Source organism: Rousettus aegyptiacus, unplaced genomic scaffold (genome assembly GCF_014176215.1).
Source record: "Rousettus aegyptiacus isolate mRouAeg1 unplaced genomic scaffold, mRouAeg1.p scaffold_m13_p_9, whole genome shotgun sequence".
In the NCBI taxonomy this organism is placed as follows: domain Eukaryota; kingdom Metazoa; phylum Chordata; class Mammalia; order Chiroptera; family Pteropodidae; genus Rousettus; species Rousettus aegyptiacus.
In genome coordinates, this window is record NW_023416312.1 from 64837988 (window position 1) to 64858445 (window position 20458).

General features: G+C 33.4%; 1 protein-coding gene across 5 annotated transcripts in view; it reads left to right on the plus strand.

Moving 5' to 3' along the window:
• The window catches only part of COL4A5 (collagen type IV alpha 5 chain), a 230575-nt gene that overhangs the window by 207184 nt on the left and 2933 nt on the right, over positions 1-20458 (plus strand). The window contains exons 42-50 of one of the 5 annotated variants that reach the window (XM_036227179.1): positions 383-391; positions 4325-4333; positions 7547-7680; positions 10310-10382; positions 10520-10591; positions 11417-11545; positions 12365-12463; positions 13907-14119; positions 18404-18575. In XM_036227179.1, coding sequence (XP_036083072.1) covers positions 383-391; positions 4325-4333; positions 7547-7680; positions 10310-10382; positions 10520-10591; positions 11417-11545; positions 12365-12463; positions 13907-14119; positions 18404-18575 — 910 coding nt within the window. Of the gene's footprint in view, positions 1-382; positions 392-4324; positions 4334-7546; positions 7681-10309; positions 10383-10519; positions 10592-11416; positions 11546-12364; positions 12464-13906; positions 14120-18397; positions 18576-20458 lie in introns of all 5 variants that reach the window. The other 4 variants (XM_036227178.1, XM_036227180.1, XM_036227181.1 and 1 more) reach the window with 4 other exon arrangements.

Here is a 20458-nt window from a genome sequence, read left to right on the forward strand (position 1 = left end):
TCAGATGAAGAACACCTGATGAGTGTTTGTGACTTCTCAATTTTTTCATAAACTACGAACTATAATTGAGTTTTAAACCCAATTACTCTTAGAATTATTTTTTTTATCTTAGCTCATAGTAATGATTATTATAAAAATGATTTTTGGCCTTTCAAAATATGTCACATGTGCTGTTTTTATTTTAGTGGTGATAATTTGGTTTTATTTTAGTGATGATAACAGATGCATGAAAATGAACTTTTAGAGTATTCTTTATTGAATTAAAGTTTAGCTAAAGAAATTTGTGTAATGCTTTAGTTTCTTGATATTTCTAACAATTTTGCTGTTTTTCCTTTTTGTTAATGATGACATTGGGCCTTGGTGAACTTTGATCCCTATCCAGGTCCTACAGGTTAGCTCCTTAACTCTAAAGTAGTAACTGCATGAAGTTTGAAACTTTTTTATATTTTTATACTTTTATAAGTATGTGTATATATATTTATATATATAGATGTATGTATATACCTGTACCTGATGTTTTCAAGTGTTTGAATATATTTTGAGAACATGTATGCCAATTCAGTTCTTACATGTTGATCTACTTCTGAAAGTTGTCAGGAACATGTAGTGTATTTCTATCTATTGGAAGAACTCAAAATTACTTAATTGGGAAAACTAATTTAACATTTTAAAATTAATTTTTTGCATTATTTTAGTTGAAAATTTATAGTACCCATAAGTCTATTGTATAATATTTTACCGTTACTTTTAGAGTAGAGTATATTTGTAATTTTTGCCTTATATCTGATAATGTAAATGAAATTGAATTATCCTTCAAAAGGACATTTTCTTTTAAATAGTAGTATTACAGATCTCTCGAATATGCAAATCTTGACTTGCCATACCTCTTGTAATTTTTCAGACCATGCCATCTTCACATTTTGGGTTGTCACAAAGTGCTAAACTCTACTGCTATAAAAATAGACTAATAGACACAGAGTAAAAATAAATCAATGCAACCTACATAAATTAGAAGCCTCTTAATCTTATTGTCATCATACATGTACATAGCACACACCAAAGAACAGTTACCACGAGCTGCTCAAAGGACAATTGCTGATTTATAGTGAAATATGTTCTCCTAATCAGGAGTAAAAAGCACCCACAAATATCTGAACGTTTATTAGTATTCAAATTTTCAAATTTCTAAGGAGGAACTAAAAGGGGAAAATGTATACTCTTGAGTGGCTATTGGGAATGACAGGAAATTCTGTCTTTTTATAAATTTAAAATACATAATTTTTCAAGATTCTTTTTAGGAAGCCATCTATCTTTATCTGGACTGATTCCCTAGTTGCTTACTCACCCACGAACCCAATATTTCTTAGAACCATGGAGTATCCACTATTGAAGGGACCTAAGTTTAATAACTGTCAAAGAGATTACTCACCAGATACTTGTTAAAGGTGGCAAGATAGATTTTATTCAAGGCTATTGCAATAGGGTAGAGAGACTGAGCTCAACTCTGCATACTACAAGGATAAGTGAGGATTTAGTCAACTAACAGAGTGAGGGAGTCAGTGGGTAAAAATTACTAAGAAGAGACTTCAAGGGTTGGCAGATTCTTGCTATACTGACATAATAGAATTATTGCTAAATGCAGGCCAAAGATAGATATTAAGGATAGGGGATGGGGAACTTGATTAGATATCAAGGTTAGGGGGACTCCCAAATTGACTTAGCAGGGCTCTTGCTAAAACTGGACTCAGCAGACCAAGGACAGGGCCCAAGGATGAAGCCTAGTTGAGAAAAGGACTTAGGACTTACAGGAATTTAGTCAAGGAAAGTGTGTTTGTTGCATATGAGAAAAGTGAGGTCCAAAGAGGTAAAGAAGCTCACTCAGGGTCATATTGTTAGTTACTGGCATAGCTGGGAATCTGACTCAGGGCTCCCTAGTGCTCAGTTAAGTATCTGTTCTACTAGTAACACATATCATCCTTCCAAAAAAGCAGTTGTATGGCATGATGTATGATCTAGCCTCTTATTCTAGTTATAAATATGGTAAGTGATGGAGCAAAGCCACTCTGCCATTTTAGGAGACTGCTAGCCATAGCAAAGTGAGCCTTGCCTCCACTTTGTTGTTTTTCGTTACCTCTAGATCCCCATCAATCCCTACTGACTGCTTCTTGTGTTTTTTCCTAAATGGATGTCATCAAAAAGATTAAGACAAGAGCATGTTATTGACAAGATAAAGAGAAGACTAAGGTATACTTTGAGGTAATTTTGAGTCCTCCCCTATATGACTTGCATAGAAGTCTGTTGCCTTGATCACTTACAGACTTTATTGTTAGCTAGAAAATTGCTTTCTTCTGAGGCTGTTTCAAAGAAAAGGGAAAGTAGCCTCATTACTTTAAAATGGATTTGACAACTTCCTATTTAACAGATGCACTCTAAATTACATAGTTATTGTAACCTGGTATCCGCAGTGTTCTCTTTGCGACAGTTGAATACTGCAACCTTAAGTGGAAGCTGGATTTAAAATTTACTAATCAAATCGTCAGCTTATCTTTACTTACCACATATGTACGAGACTTAAGCTTTTTATTTTGTTTTTCAGTTAAACTTTGCTAGGTCATTTTTAAAAATGAATTGAGAGCCTCATGTACAAAATTGACTTGGCATATAACTCATTAAAATGTTACCTTTTAGAAAGTAAAGTCTTAGAAATTTTGCTATGATATTATCTCAGAGTTTTCCTTGTTACTTACTCAGACTGAAATATATATTTCAATGACCTATTTTTCTAAGAGTTCTCATACTAGTTCTTCTGTATCAAATACATGTGTAAAACATTTTTACTCAAACTCTGAATTATCTTAGGTGATGTGTGGCCAGACTTTGTTCAAAGTGTTGTCTTGAGTTGGTGTACTATATGTAATGTAGAAACTAAACAAACAGAAGCCAATTTTTAGCTTTCTGAATTTCAAATTATAAAATACTTTAAAAGATATATTACAAGGCAGTAATGGTAATGTTTTATATTTATGACATACAACCACTTATATCATGTAGTGTACTTTTATTGTAAGTCCTAGAAGGCAGAGTTTGTGTCTATCTAATCTTTGTCTCCCCCGTAGCATCTTGCACATAGCAGATATCAGGTCAATATTTTAAAAATTGAATTTGATCTTTAAAACAACTCTGTAAGGGATGTTCGGGCAAACACCACTATTCCCATTATGTTGGGGAGAAAACGAGCTCACAGAGATTGAATTACCCCAAATCCCATAGATGTAAATAGTAGAACCAAAAATAGAACCTAGGTCTTCTATTTCCTAGGATGCAGTGCTCTAGCACAATTTATTTTTTCTGCTAACCTCAGTGTTTATAAATCATAGCAAGACTTGTAAGAAAAGGAAATTGTGTTTATAATTAATTCACATTAACCAAGAGTTCTATTTGTGGGTTTTTAAATCTTTTTATTTAATGATCCTTCTTTTAATAGTTAATAACCTGTTTTAATATGTGCATAAAATAGTAAAATAAATGTGATATTTTCTGTGGTTTGGGGTGGGATATTGCATGCCGAAATATTTAAAAACACCCCTTCACTGATAGTCTTCACATCTTTGAAACATTTGACTATTTTCAAGTTCAATGGCAAACAAATGTATATTGTTTTTTTTTCTCTTTGAGTAGCTTATTGCTAGTAATAAGGCACAAAAGAATGCTTCTTGATGAATTATGAAAAATATCAGAATGTAGCTTCATAGAATGATTTTCAATGAAGACAAGGAGCAATGAAGTTGGTAATGGCCATAGTATACTTGCCATCTGTGATATTTGTATTTTTGTCTATGAGGCCTTTAAGTTAATTATATATCCTTGGAGCAGTCTGAATATATCAAGAAATTTGCACCTTTTGTTTTTACCAAGGGATGATAGAAGTCAAGATAGATTTAAACATTTATCCAAAATTAACCCTTTGTGAAAGGAATGAAAGGCTATCAGTGAAATGGTACTATCTTGCCAATTTTAATGTTTTGAGATGCTAACTTTTAGAACCACAGTAGCAATGTTAACATGATGTCTTCAGTAGAATTTTCCATTTTTTGAATTAATGAAAACTAGCAGCTTATTTCAAAATGTTTGGCTCTCTATACTCCTGTATGGTTCTATTTGCATACTGAATATACTGTAGAAATTAAAAAATGCCGGCAAAGATTATTGTTTAACTTGTGCTACAATGTGAACCACTTCTAACTCATAATCTTATTTTGTACTGTGTGATGTCTGATACTGCTAACATCGATCTTTGGGCTTTGGTGAACTCTGATCTTCCCAGGTTTTCAAGGTTAGACTCTTCACTGGTCAATTTTTTTTAAAGCTTTGTATGTATGATAAGAAAAATGCACTTTTTTTTGCTATAATTCAGAAATTATTGAAGAGTACTGTTATCCTCAAATACTACCTGTTCTGGTATTTAACATTTTGGTGAAGGTAATATGACTTGTATATAATCAAGTTTGAAATGACATTAGGTCTTTGTGATTTCAGTTACTTATAATAGGTAATCCATACATAAAAAATATGTTAAATTTTAAATGGAAATACACTTATTTTTATCTTTAAGACTGTATTAAGATACTTAGGGAGGCATCTGGCCCATTTGCAATCCCTGCACATTGATTTTATTTTCTTGAATTTTTTGCTTCCTGAGATTGCTCTGATCTGTATCTTCATGACTATTTATAGTAATAGAAGGAGATAACTGCTGAATACTATTATGAATAAAACTTATATGTCCCTTATGTCATTATTAAATAATTAATTTAAATTTGAGGGACCCTGGAACAGCAAGTCTGAATTAATAGCATATAAATTTAATTGCAAAAAGAGCAATGCCCATAACATGCCTAGTTTCTTTTTTTTCTTTCAAATGATATTAATGTTCTGATTACTTTTCAGGCCAGGGAAGAGGGTCATAAAAAATTCCTTTTTTTTCCTATCTTAATCTTACCTTGTCATTATTAGGCTGATTTACAGAGAGTGTATTTTTCTCTTAATAAACTGATTTGCTGCCTGATTTCTAATCCAAATTTTACATCAGAGATAAAAATAACAGTTTTGCTTAGAAAATACTATCTAGGAGGTTTGAACTCAGCAGTTGTTTTTGTTTGTTTGTTTGTTTGTTTAAGTGTAAAATGCTCTAACTCTTTCTTTAGGATTGAGAAAGGAATTTCTAAGTGTGTCTAGTTGCAGGGCTGGGAGGCTATGTGATTTAAACTGTTTAAAGATAAAATGATTGTATTGTTGTGAACCTGCTTCCTCTTTCTCATGTGCCAGATGGTGTTATATTATGAAATCATATAGAAACAGCTGAAAGATTAAAAATGGGCTCACATTTTTAAAAAAAATAATTATAGGAATAATAATAATTTTTAAAAACCTCTTTCATAATTCTTATCTATGCCAGGCACTGTGGTAAATAATTTATATAAATTATCTTATTTACTCTTTGAAACAACCTGATAAAGTAAGCTGTTCCAACTTTAAAATAAGAATTTCCATCCTAGAGAAGAGACAGTTGATGCCAAGGAGATTAATAAACTTGCTAAAGTCAAAGCTAATGATGATAATGGAGCTGAGATTCCAACCAACATTCTTGCTCTAGAGTCCAACATTCTTAACCTATATTCTATGCTGCCATGTTAGCAAGTAGCCAATGATTTTGTATCTTAAGAGTATTGGGAAAAAAACTAAAGTCTGAATTTAATTTCAGGTCAAAAAGATGACCCTTTGTGAATTTAGTGTATACAGGTGTTAAATTACAATATTGTACACCTGAAACTTATATACCAATTTTATCTAAGGATAAAAAAGATAATTCTTTGTTCATATGTAAGCATGAATTCAGTATTCTAAATACACATGCTTATATTTTCATCAAAAATAATTTAATAGCTGAGTAATATTCCATTGTATATATGAACCAAAACGTCTTTATCCAGTCATCTATTGATGGGCATTTAGGAGTCATACCATTTGCATAGATGTGGATGGACCTAGAGGTTATTATGTTGAGTGAAATAAGTAAGACGGAGAAAGATAAAAACCATGATTTCACTTATATGTAGAATCAAAGGAACAAAAAGAACAAACTAATCAAAAACAGACTCACAAATATAGAGGATAATCTGGGGATAGGCAAAAGGGAGGGTGTTCAGGGGCCAGGAGAATAGGGTGAAGGGTTAAAGAAGTACAAATTTGTAGTTGATAGATGGTCACAGGATTGGGGAGGATGGCATAGGGAATACAGTAATGGCTAGATGGAGAACAAGAAGAGAGAAAGAGCAATTCATGGTATCATTTTATAAACTGTATAAATGTCTAAGCAATGTACTATATACTTGAAACGAATACAAATTTTAAAATCATTTAAAATAAATTTCTAAGCAATGTACTTTTTATGTTGAAACCAATGAAAAACTAATATTACTAGAGGAGAGAAGTGTAAATGCTAACTATTGACTATTTGTTATTTAGAGCTTTATGATTATTTTCTAAAGGCAAGACTACTTAATCTCAGCCTCAGCCACTATTTAGTACTTTGCAATCAAGTAACAGCTATTTCCCATCTAGTGACAAAAGATGTGGCTATTGATAAGATCTCCTTGGTTGCTTAATGGACATGATATCTTTATTTAGAAAGAAAAGTCAAAACATAGTATAAGAGCTTAGCAAAATTCCATTTCATATTATTTTATTTATTTACAAGATATATACAGAATTCTTCATTTTTCTTCAAAAATATTTAAAGTGCAAAGAATATGAAAGCATTGTTAAATTCGAACGTGCTGTATTGAATCAGTGATCTTTGAACAAACACTTTAAAATATTCCCATGTATTAAGCATATCACTAAAATTAAACAGTTTGCTTAAATAACTATCTTAATTGCATAGTAACGAAAGCTAAATAAAAGTAACTACTTAAAGTAAAGCAATTTAATTTTAATCACATTGTGACATATTTTCTTAAATCCCTGATTTCCCTATAGCAGGAATTCTTAAAGTGTGGCCCCAAACCAGCAACTGTAGCTACAGGGCACTCGTTAAAATACAAATTCTTGGGCCCCTCCCAATACTAAATGAACCCAAAACTTTTGGGGTAGGCCCAGGAATCTGTTTATAACAAGCTCTCGAGAAGATTCTGATGTATGCTCCAATTTGAGAACAGTGCCCTGTGATGTCTGTTTCCTTTGACTTAAAATACTTAGGGGTTACAGAAGCAATTTCTATTGTAATGTTTTGAGTCTTTTCTTTTGATATGAGCATATTGTGTTTCACATATGATAAAAAGCAAACTAAAAGGGTCTGCAAACCAATGTTTACAAAAAGAACCCAGCCCAATTTACATTAGAGAGTCAGCATTGATCTATATGTTTGAATAGTCTGGGTTTTTTTCTGCAAACTGATAGGATTTAGATCACTGATATTTTAAAAGTCTGACTTTTATGCTACTTTTATGTTATACTTGCATGTGGTCATTTGTTGTGCATTATCAAGGTCTACCAGGTCCAGAAGGTCCCCGGGGTCTCCCTGGAAATGGAGGTATTAAAGGAGAGAGAGGAAACCCAGGCTCACCTGGGCAACCTGGTTTTCCTGGTTTGAAAGGCGATCAAGGACCACCCGGACTCCAGGTAGGAAACGGAGTAGATTTTTGATGAGAAAGAGGTATGGGTGTTGACAATCACAATGGGAATTCCAAGGTGCATTATTTTAATTAGCATTTACTAGCCAAGGCTCTATGCATAGTTTACTGGTGAATTACAAAGAAAAAGGCAAGTTTTCTATCTTATTCCAATGAAAGGGACCTTGCTACCTTATAGTTAAAGGGTGTCTCAAAAGATATTTTACCTAGAGTCTTTAGTATGTATAGTATTTAGATTTGAGAAAACTTCATTTCAGGGAAAGCGAATTTATAAAAGGAGACATTTATATCAGAGCATTGCACGTGGAGTACATTCATAGGAAAGTAATTATGGTGAGTGGGGATATTTTAGACTTTGAAATTAGAATTAGGGTTATATTTCAGCACCACTGTATACTTCTGTTTTGTGTCTATGAGGAAGGCAGATAGATAGACACTTTGGGTTTCTATCTTAACCTGTAAAAAGATAATAATAGCACATTTTCATGTCTATATTTAAGTGTTTTCCACCTTTGAGTGACGCAATCACATGCTTCTTTATGGATCCTCAAAGCATCCTCCATTTATTTAGGAAGATTGTTAAAAATTTGGCAGGCGACACAGTCTGGGCTCAATCTTTTAAATCTGGGGCTTCTTCATATAGTAGAGAAAGAAAAACTTCTAAAGACATAACCCTTAAAACTTTCCAACAACTAACTAGTTTTCTTAAGTCATCACTATTTTTCTAGACACTTAGACTTAAAATGTTAATCTCTTCATTCTCTATTCACTCCCTATCTCCTTTACTTCCCATGTACTTCCAGTTCACATGTCACTATGCCTGTTCAGGACTACCTGTTGTCAATAAATAAAGTATCATCAAGTTCTGTTAATTTTCTTTTGTACAAGTTAGTCCTTATGTGTGCACCTTTTATAATTTTTATTTGGAAATAATGTTTAAATTATAGAATAATTACAAGAATAGTGAAAAACCCCCCATATATCATTTACCCAGATGAAGCAATTGTTATCATTGTGCCCCATTTGCTCTCTATGTTGTGTGTGTATAAGTATACTTTTTTCTGAAACTTTTGAGAATAAGTTATATCTGTCATGCCCCTTTACCACTAAATACTTCAGTTTATAAAATTCCTAAGATTAAAGATATTTTTTCATATAACCACAGTATAGTTATCAAGTTCAGGAAATTGAATATCAATATAATACTTTTATATCTACTGTACATGGCCCAATTGTGTCAATTGGCCTAGTAATGCGCTTAATAGCATTTTTCCCTTCCAAGAATAGATCCAGACCAAATCATGCATTATATTTAACCATCATATCTCTTTATTATTCCTTAATCTGAAACAGTTTCTAAACCTATATTTTTATTTTCTGCTCTTGACAATTTTAAAGAAATGTAACCTCTTCCCATTAAAAAAAAATAGATTATTTCTTCTTTTGTCTGCTGTTTCCTCAGAATTTGCATCCCCAGCTGTAATACTACTACATGACTAATGCTGTGTCCTTCTCAGATATGGAGGACCACCATGTTCATCTGCCCCTCATTGGTGATTTTAATTTTGATCACCTCACCAAGTTGTTATCCAGTTAACTGTATGGTTACAATCTCCTCCCTTGTACCTAATAAGCAAAACTACAGGAAGGCACATTAAGATCATGCAACTATACTGTTCTTCATCAAAATTTCCAAATTTCTCCTTAGATTTAATATACATTTATGACTTTTGCCTCAATCAGTCAATACTGAGATAGTGGCAAATGATGATTTTCCAATTCTAGCACTACCTCCATATATACCTATCAGCCCTACTTTAAGTGAGAGCCTCCATTCTCTTACATTATTGTCTATTTATTATAAGTATGGGCTCATAATTTTTTTCAATGATTTACATTTTTTTTAACTCATTGCTTATTTTGATGCTCAAATTGTCCTAGATTTGGGAACCCCTTCAAGCTGGATTCTATGTCTTTCTAACATGCTTCTCTTTTTTTTTTTTTAGCATTTTCTTACATTTTAGCATAAGATGTTCCAGGCTTGCCCCTTTTTCATTCCCACTAAAAAAAGCTGTTTTCCCACACTTATTCTTCTTTTAGATCTATTTTAAAAGTAATTTTCAACTTTCCTCATTCCCATAGTTTTCCTGGCCCTCGAACCCAGGTAATTAATAGACTCTACTATATTTTCTTTGGCCAATTCTTTCCGACATTATCATTTCTGCACATGTAATTCTAATCCAAATACGTATCACTTCAGGGGTACACTAAAAAAAGAAGTATCTTCGCAAAAGATAATAAAATAATAGCTACTACTTATTTAATATATACCACGTGCCAGTTTTCTAAGTAGTTAATATGAACTATTTCATTTAATCTTTACAACAACTGCATGAAGTAGATACTATTATTTTCTATATTTATAGGTGAGAAAACTATGAATCAAAGAGGTTAGATAATCAGCTCAAAGTTTCACAAGCTAATGACACAAGATTAGGGTTTGAATCCTATAAATTTGACTCTAAAACCAGTGCTGTGAATCACTATACAATATCACTTAAATCCTCACTCTTCACTCCCTATTTTTTTTTCTAAAATTAATAATTTTATTTATTCAGGGTAATCCTGGCCGGCCAGGTCTCAATGGAATGAAAGGAGATCCTGGTCTCCCTGGTGTTCCAGGATTTCCAGGTATTTGAATGGATGTTTTGAGGTTCCCATCTTTTACATTAAACACGCTTGGGACGAGACACCCATTTTCTGATTTGGCTGGGTAAATGCTGTGGTCCTGTTGCTTCCCCGTGCAATTGTATATACCTTCTTTGCAGGCATGAAAGGACTCAGTGGAGTACCTGGTTCACCTGGCCCTGAGGGAGATCCAGGACCTATTGGCCCCCCAGGTAAGACTTATTTTTGTATCTAGTTGTACATGATACTTAAATGTATTGAAGAATTTGAAAGTGTGTATTTCTCCTTTTAACCAAACCTTCAGAGTCTTAGACCCCAATAACTGAAGGGAAATAGACTGGACTCTCTCTATTTACTAATCTTTCAAGCTCTTTATTTTATTAATATAATATTGAAAGCAGACCTTTTATGTTTAAGATAGATGAAGACGAACAAAAATGCTTCACTTAGATCTTTATTGACTATTATACTAACTTTCCCATATTCAATTGAACAGATCACAAGAACAAGTCACATGGTTATATTTGTATATTTTTAATAAGAAAATAATTTGTTGGAATTTTGTTTGTTTGCTTGTTTTTGCTGAGAGACTTATAGAGATTTCCCGTAAACTGAAATAGGGCATATGCTAAATTTACCTATTGGTTTAGTGGGTCCCTTGACAAGCACAACAAATAAGAACTGCAAATGATGTTAGAATCAGAATAGACTTGTCAGTAAATAGAATTATTTTCTCCTGATACCAGTGTTCACAGATTTGAAATGAATTAGACTTTCTAAAAACTGAGTCGTTTTTCAAGACTTGAAAATAGGGACAATATACCTAATTTTTCCATTGACCCTAAGAAAAAAATTTTTTTTTCATTCTCCTGAGTAAGAATAATCCCTAGCATATGTCTATTGAGCATGGCAACATTCCACTACATTTAACTTGTTTCTCTCACACCAGTTCTTATCCCGACCATAGTTCACTTTGGCATCCATCCTTTCTGACCTTTCTCTTCCCTACTTTTAAATTTATGTGTTTTGCCTCTTAGGTCCCCCTGGATTACCTGGTCCTTCAGGACAGAGTATTATAATCAAAGGAGATGCTGGTCCTCCAGGGGTCCCTGGCCAGCCTGGATTTAAAGGTCTACCAGGACTTCCAGGACCTCAAGGATTACCAGGTACCTTTGTAGATCATCTCTTTAAGCCTTATCTATTTGAGAACATTAATGTAATTCTCCTTTCCCTTGTCAGAGATTATCTCTTGCAATAGGAGTCTCAGCAATTGATAGAATACAAGACTACCAGAGTCCCATTTCCTTTTTATTTTTTATTTTTTGAAAATTTTAATTTCTCATACTCTTATTTCTTTTAGGCCCAGTCAAGTTTCTTCTAGTTCCTCTGGGTATTCTGATTTGAATGACTAGATTAATGTTGTTTAAAATGCTGTAATGAAATTAATTTACATTTAAGATCCGACGCTGCCTGTATCCCAACTACCAGAAGGATAGAAGGCTGATTTGTTGAGTAATCAGTTCCCCACTGTGAGGCCTCATGACTTTTAAATAAATCCTTTACTTTGCTCCATACTTAAAGCCAACTTTGATTATTTTTTAAAAGTTAAAACTAGTTTCAGTCTTTCACTCTTATTAAATGATTAAGTAACAGGCTTTCCATTAATAAAATGTATGAGGCTGTAACCACCTTACCTGTGAAGGGATAGATAACAAAAGCTGGGTCTTACACTCCTGTCTTCTGAAGGCAAAGAGAGCACAACAATCATAGTATGGGAATCTCCACAGAGGCAAATGTATTGTTTAAAACTAATACTAAATCCTTGCCTGCTGCTCTTGTCTTGGATTTGAGCTATTCCTTTATTTGGATTAAAAACAAAACCAGATTATGAATTTTGCGATACTCAAGGACCTTAAATACAATTCTGTCTGGATGTTGAGTTATTCTACTTACATTTCAGAACCTTATTTATGTTTCTCCTGTAGGCCCTATTGGCCCGCCAGGAGATCCTGGACGCAATGGTCTCCCTGGCTTTGATGGTGCAGGGGGACGCAAAGGAGACCCAGGTCTTCCAGGCCAGCCAGGTGAGACAAGTGAAACACTGCTGCTGATACTAGACTTTAAGTCTGGAAGATATCTGGACATATGACCTTCACTTGGAGCTGTGACAGCTGCTTCAGAGAATGCAGCTAGCTGATGAATCTGTTGTTGGGGAACAGATACAAGGAGATTTGCCAGTGTAAGAGAAGCACAAAAAGGTTTTTATTTGTGTATTTAGAGCACTGGAAACCCCAGTTCTTCCTTAAAATGGGGATTTTCCAGGCACTCATTGTATTTACCTATTCTGATAATTTTTGGTGTATATCCCATGACCATCTTGAAACTATTATGAATCCTTCCACATTTGAAAATATCACAGTAGAGTACCATTTCCCCCATAAATTTTAATAAGTATAATTGTAAAATTTAAGTGATTCACATAGAGCTTTGGGAATTAGAATGCCTTCTTATACTGAAATAACAAATCGATATGCAGATTTTTGAGGCCACTCATTAATAGGTGCTCCTGATAATATCGTATTGGTATCTACTATATTTCCAATCTGCATTCAACCTACTTCCAAAAAGAATTTGAATCCATTTACAATAAAAAATAAAGATAGCCAAAATAGAAATAAAATATTAGAAATTCAATAGATTTTTAATATATTTTAACAAGTCTAGATAATATAAATATAACTCTAAATAATATAAACATAAAGAGTATGTGTTGACTAAAAATATCAGTGGCAAGAAGGCAGTTATGATACCTATGGCCTTCCTAGAACTTACACCTTGCCCTTTCAATAACTTCATTTCTAGGGAATTAAGTAAGTTAATGTCATCTTCATCACATATGGGCATTGCCATGAAGTTTCCTCAAAATAAAAATCTATACACACAGTGGCCAAAGGCCTGTGTATAAAGAGAATTTTAAAATGACCTCAAATCAAGATGATAAATTGAGAAAGGGAACCAGTTATAGATTCAAAATATAGACATTTTAAGATAATTCTTTAGAGTGCCCTGCCTATTCTCAAAACAAAGAGGTATGCTTGAAAATAATTCCCCGGCAGATTCAAAGGAAAGATTTTTCCTCACGTAAGCTGGCAGAATGATGACAACCACACCCTTCTGTTCTTGTTGATGAACAAAACAGCAGGCTGAAATTTTGTCATGGAGTTTTGACTTTTTTAGTACAGCAAGAGACTAGGTAATATACAGACTCCCCCAATAAGCATCACTCCTTCGCATCTCATGTTCCATTCCCCCAATATTTATTTAGTGCCTAATATCATCAACCAATTCCAGGAGGGAAATCCTAAATATATATCTCCAAACCAGTGATATATGACAATGCTTTTATATACATTCTATATATATTGGCTAAATTAACTAATCAAATGAAGGTATAATGTTTTGTTAATAGCCATAATAGTGGATCAGAACTTACTTAATTGTGTATACTGATGATTCCATGGAAATAGGTACTCGTGGTATGGATGGCCTCCCTGGGCCAGATGGTTTGCAAGGTCCCCCAGGTCCTCCTGGAACTTCCTCTCTTGCCCATGGATTCCTGATCACACGTCACAGCCAGACAACAGATTCACCACAATGCCCGCAGGGAACTGTCCAGATTTATGAAGGCTTTTCTCTCCTGTATGTACAAGGAAATAAAAGAGCTCATGGACAAGACTTGGGTGAGATGACTGGCATATTATTTCTTACTAAACATTTTGGGTTTTTTTTTGAAAATCCCGTTGATTTCCAGAGTAGCCTTGGCCAAAGTGCATCTGTCTATTCTTTTGAGGCTTCCAAACTGAAGACCATGTCAACGGCAGCTGAATATATATATTCATTATGAGTTTTAAATAAATAATTTTTAACTTTAAACTCAAAGCTTTAATTAGCCCAGTGTGAGGTACAATTCTTTACCTAAAGCAAGGCATTATGGAAAGGGCCACATTTATTGTTAGCTTAGTTATTAAGGAAACAGATTCCCTGAGTTCATTACAGTATAACAGCTGCTTGAGTGGGCAGTGTTTATAACTAATGGAAGATAGTTTCCTCTTTTCTGACACTGGTATTCATCAGATTGAAAGATAAGTTTTAAAAAGAGTATTGGTTTCTGCATCAAAGAAAGTAAGGTCATTGCTTAATTATGCTAGTTTATAATTCCTAAAATAAGCACCTTAGCTTTATAAAGTATTATCAGAGCAGTTTAAAGTTATATAAAGCACCACATTTCCATGTAAAATCCACTTCATTTAATGTGTTTTCATCCATTCTGTCTATCCTGGGGTGGAAAGTTTGGTTAATGGGATGCAGCTAGACTGGATGACTATCAAGACCTCTTCCAATCCCCAAGATTTCTTTTTCTGGAATTTTGACTTTATATTTTGAGGCTCTATTGTTTGTCTCAGAGCTGCCTATTTTAGGGATTACATTCCCCTTTGCCTTCATAACAACATTGAAGAAGATATTCCGAGCTCCCAGATTCTGGGGTCTTTGCGGTAAGAGGCCCCCTGAGGACTCTTTAGCTATGCCATTCTGTGAAAACAGTTCTGCAGCAACAGAGACCTCCAGAGGTCTGCTCTGATTACTCTGTTTCCAGGGCACTTGCGGGGCACCAGGGTAGGCACATCCACTTACATGGAAGCCAGTAGTCACAGGTCATTTTATGAAGCCAAATAAAGTAAGAGTTTACCCAGCTACTCTCTTCTTCCTCTTCTACTTTTCCTATTCTCCTTGTCATCTTTCTTCTGCTACATTTCCTTCTCTCTTTTGCTTTCTTTATGTAATATCTTCTTTTTCTAATTTTACAATCAGCAAATCTTTGTTGTAAAAATACTCTTATCTTTTAGATAATTCTTTCTAGTCTTTCTGATAAATTATTTCCCTTTTAGTCCATTCTTTCTTCACAGTCACAGTCTAACTTATACCCAGAATGAAGCTTGTAAACTTAAAATCTGTAACCCATTAAGTCAGTAGGAACCATTAAAAGTATTTGAGCACCATGAAGTTAAAAAAAATAATGCAAAGAGAAAATGGGATCTGTTATCCATTATGCTACTATAACTTTTCAAAATGTATATGTTTAGTCAAATAGGGGCTATCGTAGGTGCATTCAGACTTGGAGACTACAAACTAGCCCTGACTTGGTTACCATTTAAGCCTCAGAAGTAGGAAGTCCAGGATAGAGCCCAAGATCCCAAGGGTGATCTTGAACAGCATAGTGTCTGCTGGAGCTCAAACAAGTATCAATTGATGGCTAAGCAAAAATTTTAGGTAGCTAGAGCTTTGATGTTGAAACAGTCATCTACCTGATCACATAAATACATGGTCTGTGTTGAATTAATGAAAGGATATGGTATATAAAAAAGAGGGTGGAGGAAACAGATTGAATACTAAAACTGTTCTAGATTGAATACTAAAACTGTTCTATCCGGGAGGGGAAAAAGAACATACTAAGAACCATCAGTCTGTTACAGCCTTATAATTTATAATACAGGAGTCATTATGAGTTCATGAGATCTCCCTCTCTTCAAAAATTTGGAGACTCTAATACAGAATTCTGCATGATTGTGGGCAACCTTCAGCACAGATGCAACTAAACACTCTTGATCTCATCACTATCGGCCTTACTTTTATATACTTCTTTTTCTCTTCTTTATGAGACCAGGGATATTTCCAGCTCTATCTCTAATTAGGCAGTGATATTAGTTTTATTTTTAAATTAGTTTATAATTAAAAAGCACTTTCATATTTATTATTCAATTTGATTTTCGTAAGTTTGATCAAGAAAGATATAGTACAAGTATTGTTTTTTTCTTCATTTCATACATACACAAAAAAAAACTGGCTAAGAAGTTAAGTGACTCATTCAAAACCACACACTCAGAAACTGTTGGAGATAAGAATTGAATCTAATACCTACCAATTCTAAATCCATTTACTTTTTCAATTATGCCAGTTTGTTGTTTACTTTCACATGATCTTGAGTCAGTTACTTCTTTCAGAGCCAGTTTTTTCTTCTGAAAAAAAAAATTATACTAAATCAAAAATTTTCAACCTGGGGAACTTTTGAAAATTACTAGGCACATTCCAAACTTATTGTATAAAAATCACCAATGAATCTGAAGATCCACCAGGTTTAAGAATTATTGGTCTTTTATCGGTCATTTTCAATCTGAGATAAGTATACCCCTTTGGATACATGAAGAATTTCCAAAAGATATACAGGCATAATTTTAAAAGGAATCAATTTTCAAATCTTCCATTTTCATGTGTTCTTTCGCCTAAAGTTGAACTGCCTGTGTATATGCTTTATATAACCCCCTTTCCCTTAACCCCTTTCACTATCACCCATCTCCCAATTTATGTAAGAATTATACTATATATAATACATGACCTTGAAGCATGAAAGCCTCTGGAGAACAAATTCAGAGGGATAATTTAAAATATTTGTTAAAATCTCCATTAACTGAGCCTCTTTAGTTCACTTCTAATTCATCTCATTAAGAAATTCATTTCCAATAAAAGTTTACTTTTTATGTTTAGTAATAAACAAAATTTATAATATCTATATTTTATTATTTGTGAATTAATAATTACTATAATAATGATAATGACAGTTTAAAATGAAATATTTAACATGTAAAGCCTTATGGTCACAGAAAGTTTTTAAAAATTATTTTAAAATTTTTGCTTTAGAGAAATACAATAGGAAGTCAATAAAAGACTTTCAAAAATAAAAAAAAATACATTAGGACTGAACTGTGAAAGAAGTAAAATGGAAATATAATTTTTAAATGCAAAAGGAACATTAAATAATTTCCAGTTGCTTTTTTTTGTTGTTATTATTGTCTACAAATTTTAATTTAAAAAATGTTTGACAGTTAAGTTTGAGGAGAGGACAATGGGCACTTGAAATTTTTAGCATCATAAAATGATTTATTATTTAAATACTTTTACAGAAATTAGACATTAATTTTGAAAGAATAATTTCCAGTTGTTAAAGATGAGTTTATGTGCTTTTTAAAATGTTTATTGTTAGGTTTCAAATCATTACATTGGATACATTTAAAAGAGTGATGTAAAAGTGTGTTTTTAAATATAAATATTCAAAAAACACTAGAAATGATAGCTGACAACGTTGAAATGTGGTTTGAAAAGTCCTAGACTCCAGTATTACAAAGTGGAATATAGAAGGGTGGGTTTGGAGCTATGAGACCATAACTAATAACTTAATAACTTGTACAGTATCAATTTAAATTTCTGATTAAACATTTTAAATAGCAACTTAAAAATGTGTGAGATGTACATCATTTTTCATCATTCTTTTATTAATAAATGAGAAAAAAAGGCCTGATCACTGGTAGAGATAAACTCTATTGCCCCTACCAGCCCAGAAATCCAAATGCTCTACTTATTTTAATTTTTTTCCACTCGCACCCTTCCTTTCTTATTTATTTATTTTTTCCTTTTTATTATTCACCTGCAAACTTGTCTGTGGTCTCTGTGCATATTGGGCAACACTGCAGTTGTCTATAGGCTTAAAGAGATTGCAAGCCCACACAAGATCCACACTGGGGATGTCTTGGAAGAAGATAGAGAAGTCTGGAAAGGAAATATCAATATGATATTTTAAGGACTCAGTGTATACCCTTCACTTGTTCATAATAAATCATAAAACACCATTGTTTATCAGATGCATCACAAGTTTAAAAACAGTGTTTGTGGAACATAAAATGAGCTACCACAATAAATGTCTACATAAATTGTAAGATATATCTTGATTTTAGACATTTTAAAATATAAGTAAATGTACATCTTATAATTGAAGAACTAAAGAAGCATGTATTGTCTGAGAAGCATGGGCAAGTTTTTCTTTAAAATGTTGTTTGTTAGTATTTTAGAATAAACTAAAGTATCATCATGATGCAGTCTTTCATCTTTTTCTTCCCAATTCTTCCTAGGAACAGCCGGCAGCTGCCTCCGTCGCTTCAGTACCATGCCTTTCATGTTCTGCAACATCAATAATATTTGTAACTTTGCTTCCAGAAATGACTATTCTTACTGGCTCTCCACTCCAGAGCCCATGCCAATGAGCATGGAGCCCCTGAAGGGCCAGAGCATCCAGCCATTCATTAGTCGGTGAGACATTGGTATAACTTTGACTTTTACCAGTTCCCAGTTAGTTTAGCTAGTCAGAAATGAGTCCAAAGCTAATAATATGGTCATATTTCTTCCAGGTTAAGTAGAAGTGTCTTTATAATATTCAGTTCAGTATTTAGTTTGATCCATATTTATTAGTGATCTGTTTTTGACCAGGATCCATGATAGACATAGTGTAATATACTGAGAGTTTACCTGTAGAGTCTAGTCATTAGACACATATATGTAAATTAATCTAAAATATATCAGGTTTGAGCCAAGTGCTACAATAGATCTAATAAAAATGTTATGAATGCATAGGGAAAAGGATCCTTAATTCCAACTGGAGAGATATGAGATGACTTTATGGAAGAAATGTGTTTTGAACTGAATAGTCCTTGAAGGATGGAAAAGACTTGAAACACAGGCAGTATTTATAAGGGGAAAGTACAGACTAGACAGAAAACATGGGGATGGGTAATAGAGTGATGTGTTTAGAATATAGTTTGTAAATGTTACAAAGGGAGAAGAGATTAAATAGTTAGCTTAGACCCAGATGGTAGAAGGCAATCGGTGTCAGATTTTAGTTTGAAATTTATCTGGTATATAATGAGGAACCATGAAAAATTTCTGAGCTTTATTTCAGGGACGATTACAGAGCCATTGATGTGTATAACATGGGTTACAGAGGGGTTAGTCCTGAGTTAGAGAGATCAGTTAGATTGAATATATTGCTATAATTCTGATAGGAGTGGATTGGAACTCTTAATGGGAGACATGTATTACGTTAATAGAATAAGACGGGACTTGGCAGTTGATTATCGGTGGGAAGGAGGAAGTGATAACTGAAGTTTGGAGCATGAGTAACTAAGAGGAGGGTGGTACCATTAATAGAGATTTCCTAGAGTTTCGCCATGTTAGAACCGTAGTTTTTTTCCTTTTAATAAGTCTTAAGTGTTTTTATTATTTTAAAATTATTTTTATTTTTCAATGAGAGTTGACATTCAATATTTCATATTAGTTTCAAGTGTACAACATAGTGGTTAGACATTTATATAATTTAGGGAGTGATTCTCCTCAATTACTCTAGTACCCACCTGGCACTATACATAGTTATTACAATGTTATTGACTATATTCCCTATGCTGTACTTTATATTCCATGAGTTAGAACTCTAGTTTAACTTGATCTCCTAGGCACATTAGATATTGCCATTTTTATTCTTATTATGACCCAATTTATTTAGGAATCCAGTAACCATAAAGGATGAATCATTGGAAAGTCTAGTTTCTTTGACATTGAATATAAAGGTTAAACCTAGTCCAGCCTCTCTTAGTAGCAAATTCAGTGTGCCCTTTTAAATATATTTGCCTATATCCTTTGGGAATTTTTTGTGATTTTTGTCCATCCCAACTTTTAGGAGTTAAAGGTCCCCTAAAGATATTCCCTGTTTTGTAGATAAACTTTGCCAAATTGGTTCAGTATATCAAAGGTCCCCTCATATTCTTTATGAAAGACTTGGTAGACTCTGCTGCTGTTTCACTTGATTTTATAGATTTAAGCCACATCTCCAAGTACCTAGATCCCTGCCCAGGATTCCAGATATGTAGTACTTCTCCAGATAGGCCAAATGGTTAATAAAATAATGGATGGGGATTGAGAAAGTATGTTTCTTATCTTTTCCAGTTTACCAGACATTGTTCTTACCACAGTTTCAGTATCACTAAATGTCTACTTTCCAGTTGGGCACTTTGACGGCAAATAGTATGTGCAATACACTAAGCCAAACTCTTAGAGCAATTATGGCATTGGCTATTGTAAGTATGAATTTAGGGCAGAATAGAAAATAAAAATGCTATAGCAGTGATTCTGTAGTTTCTTGA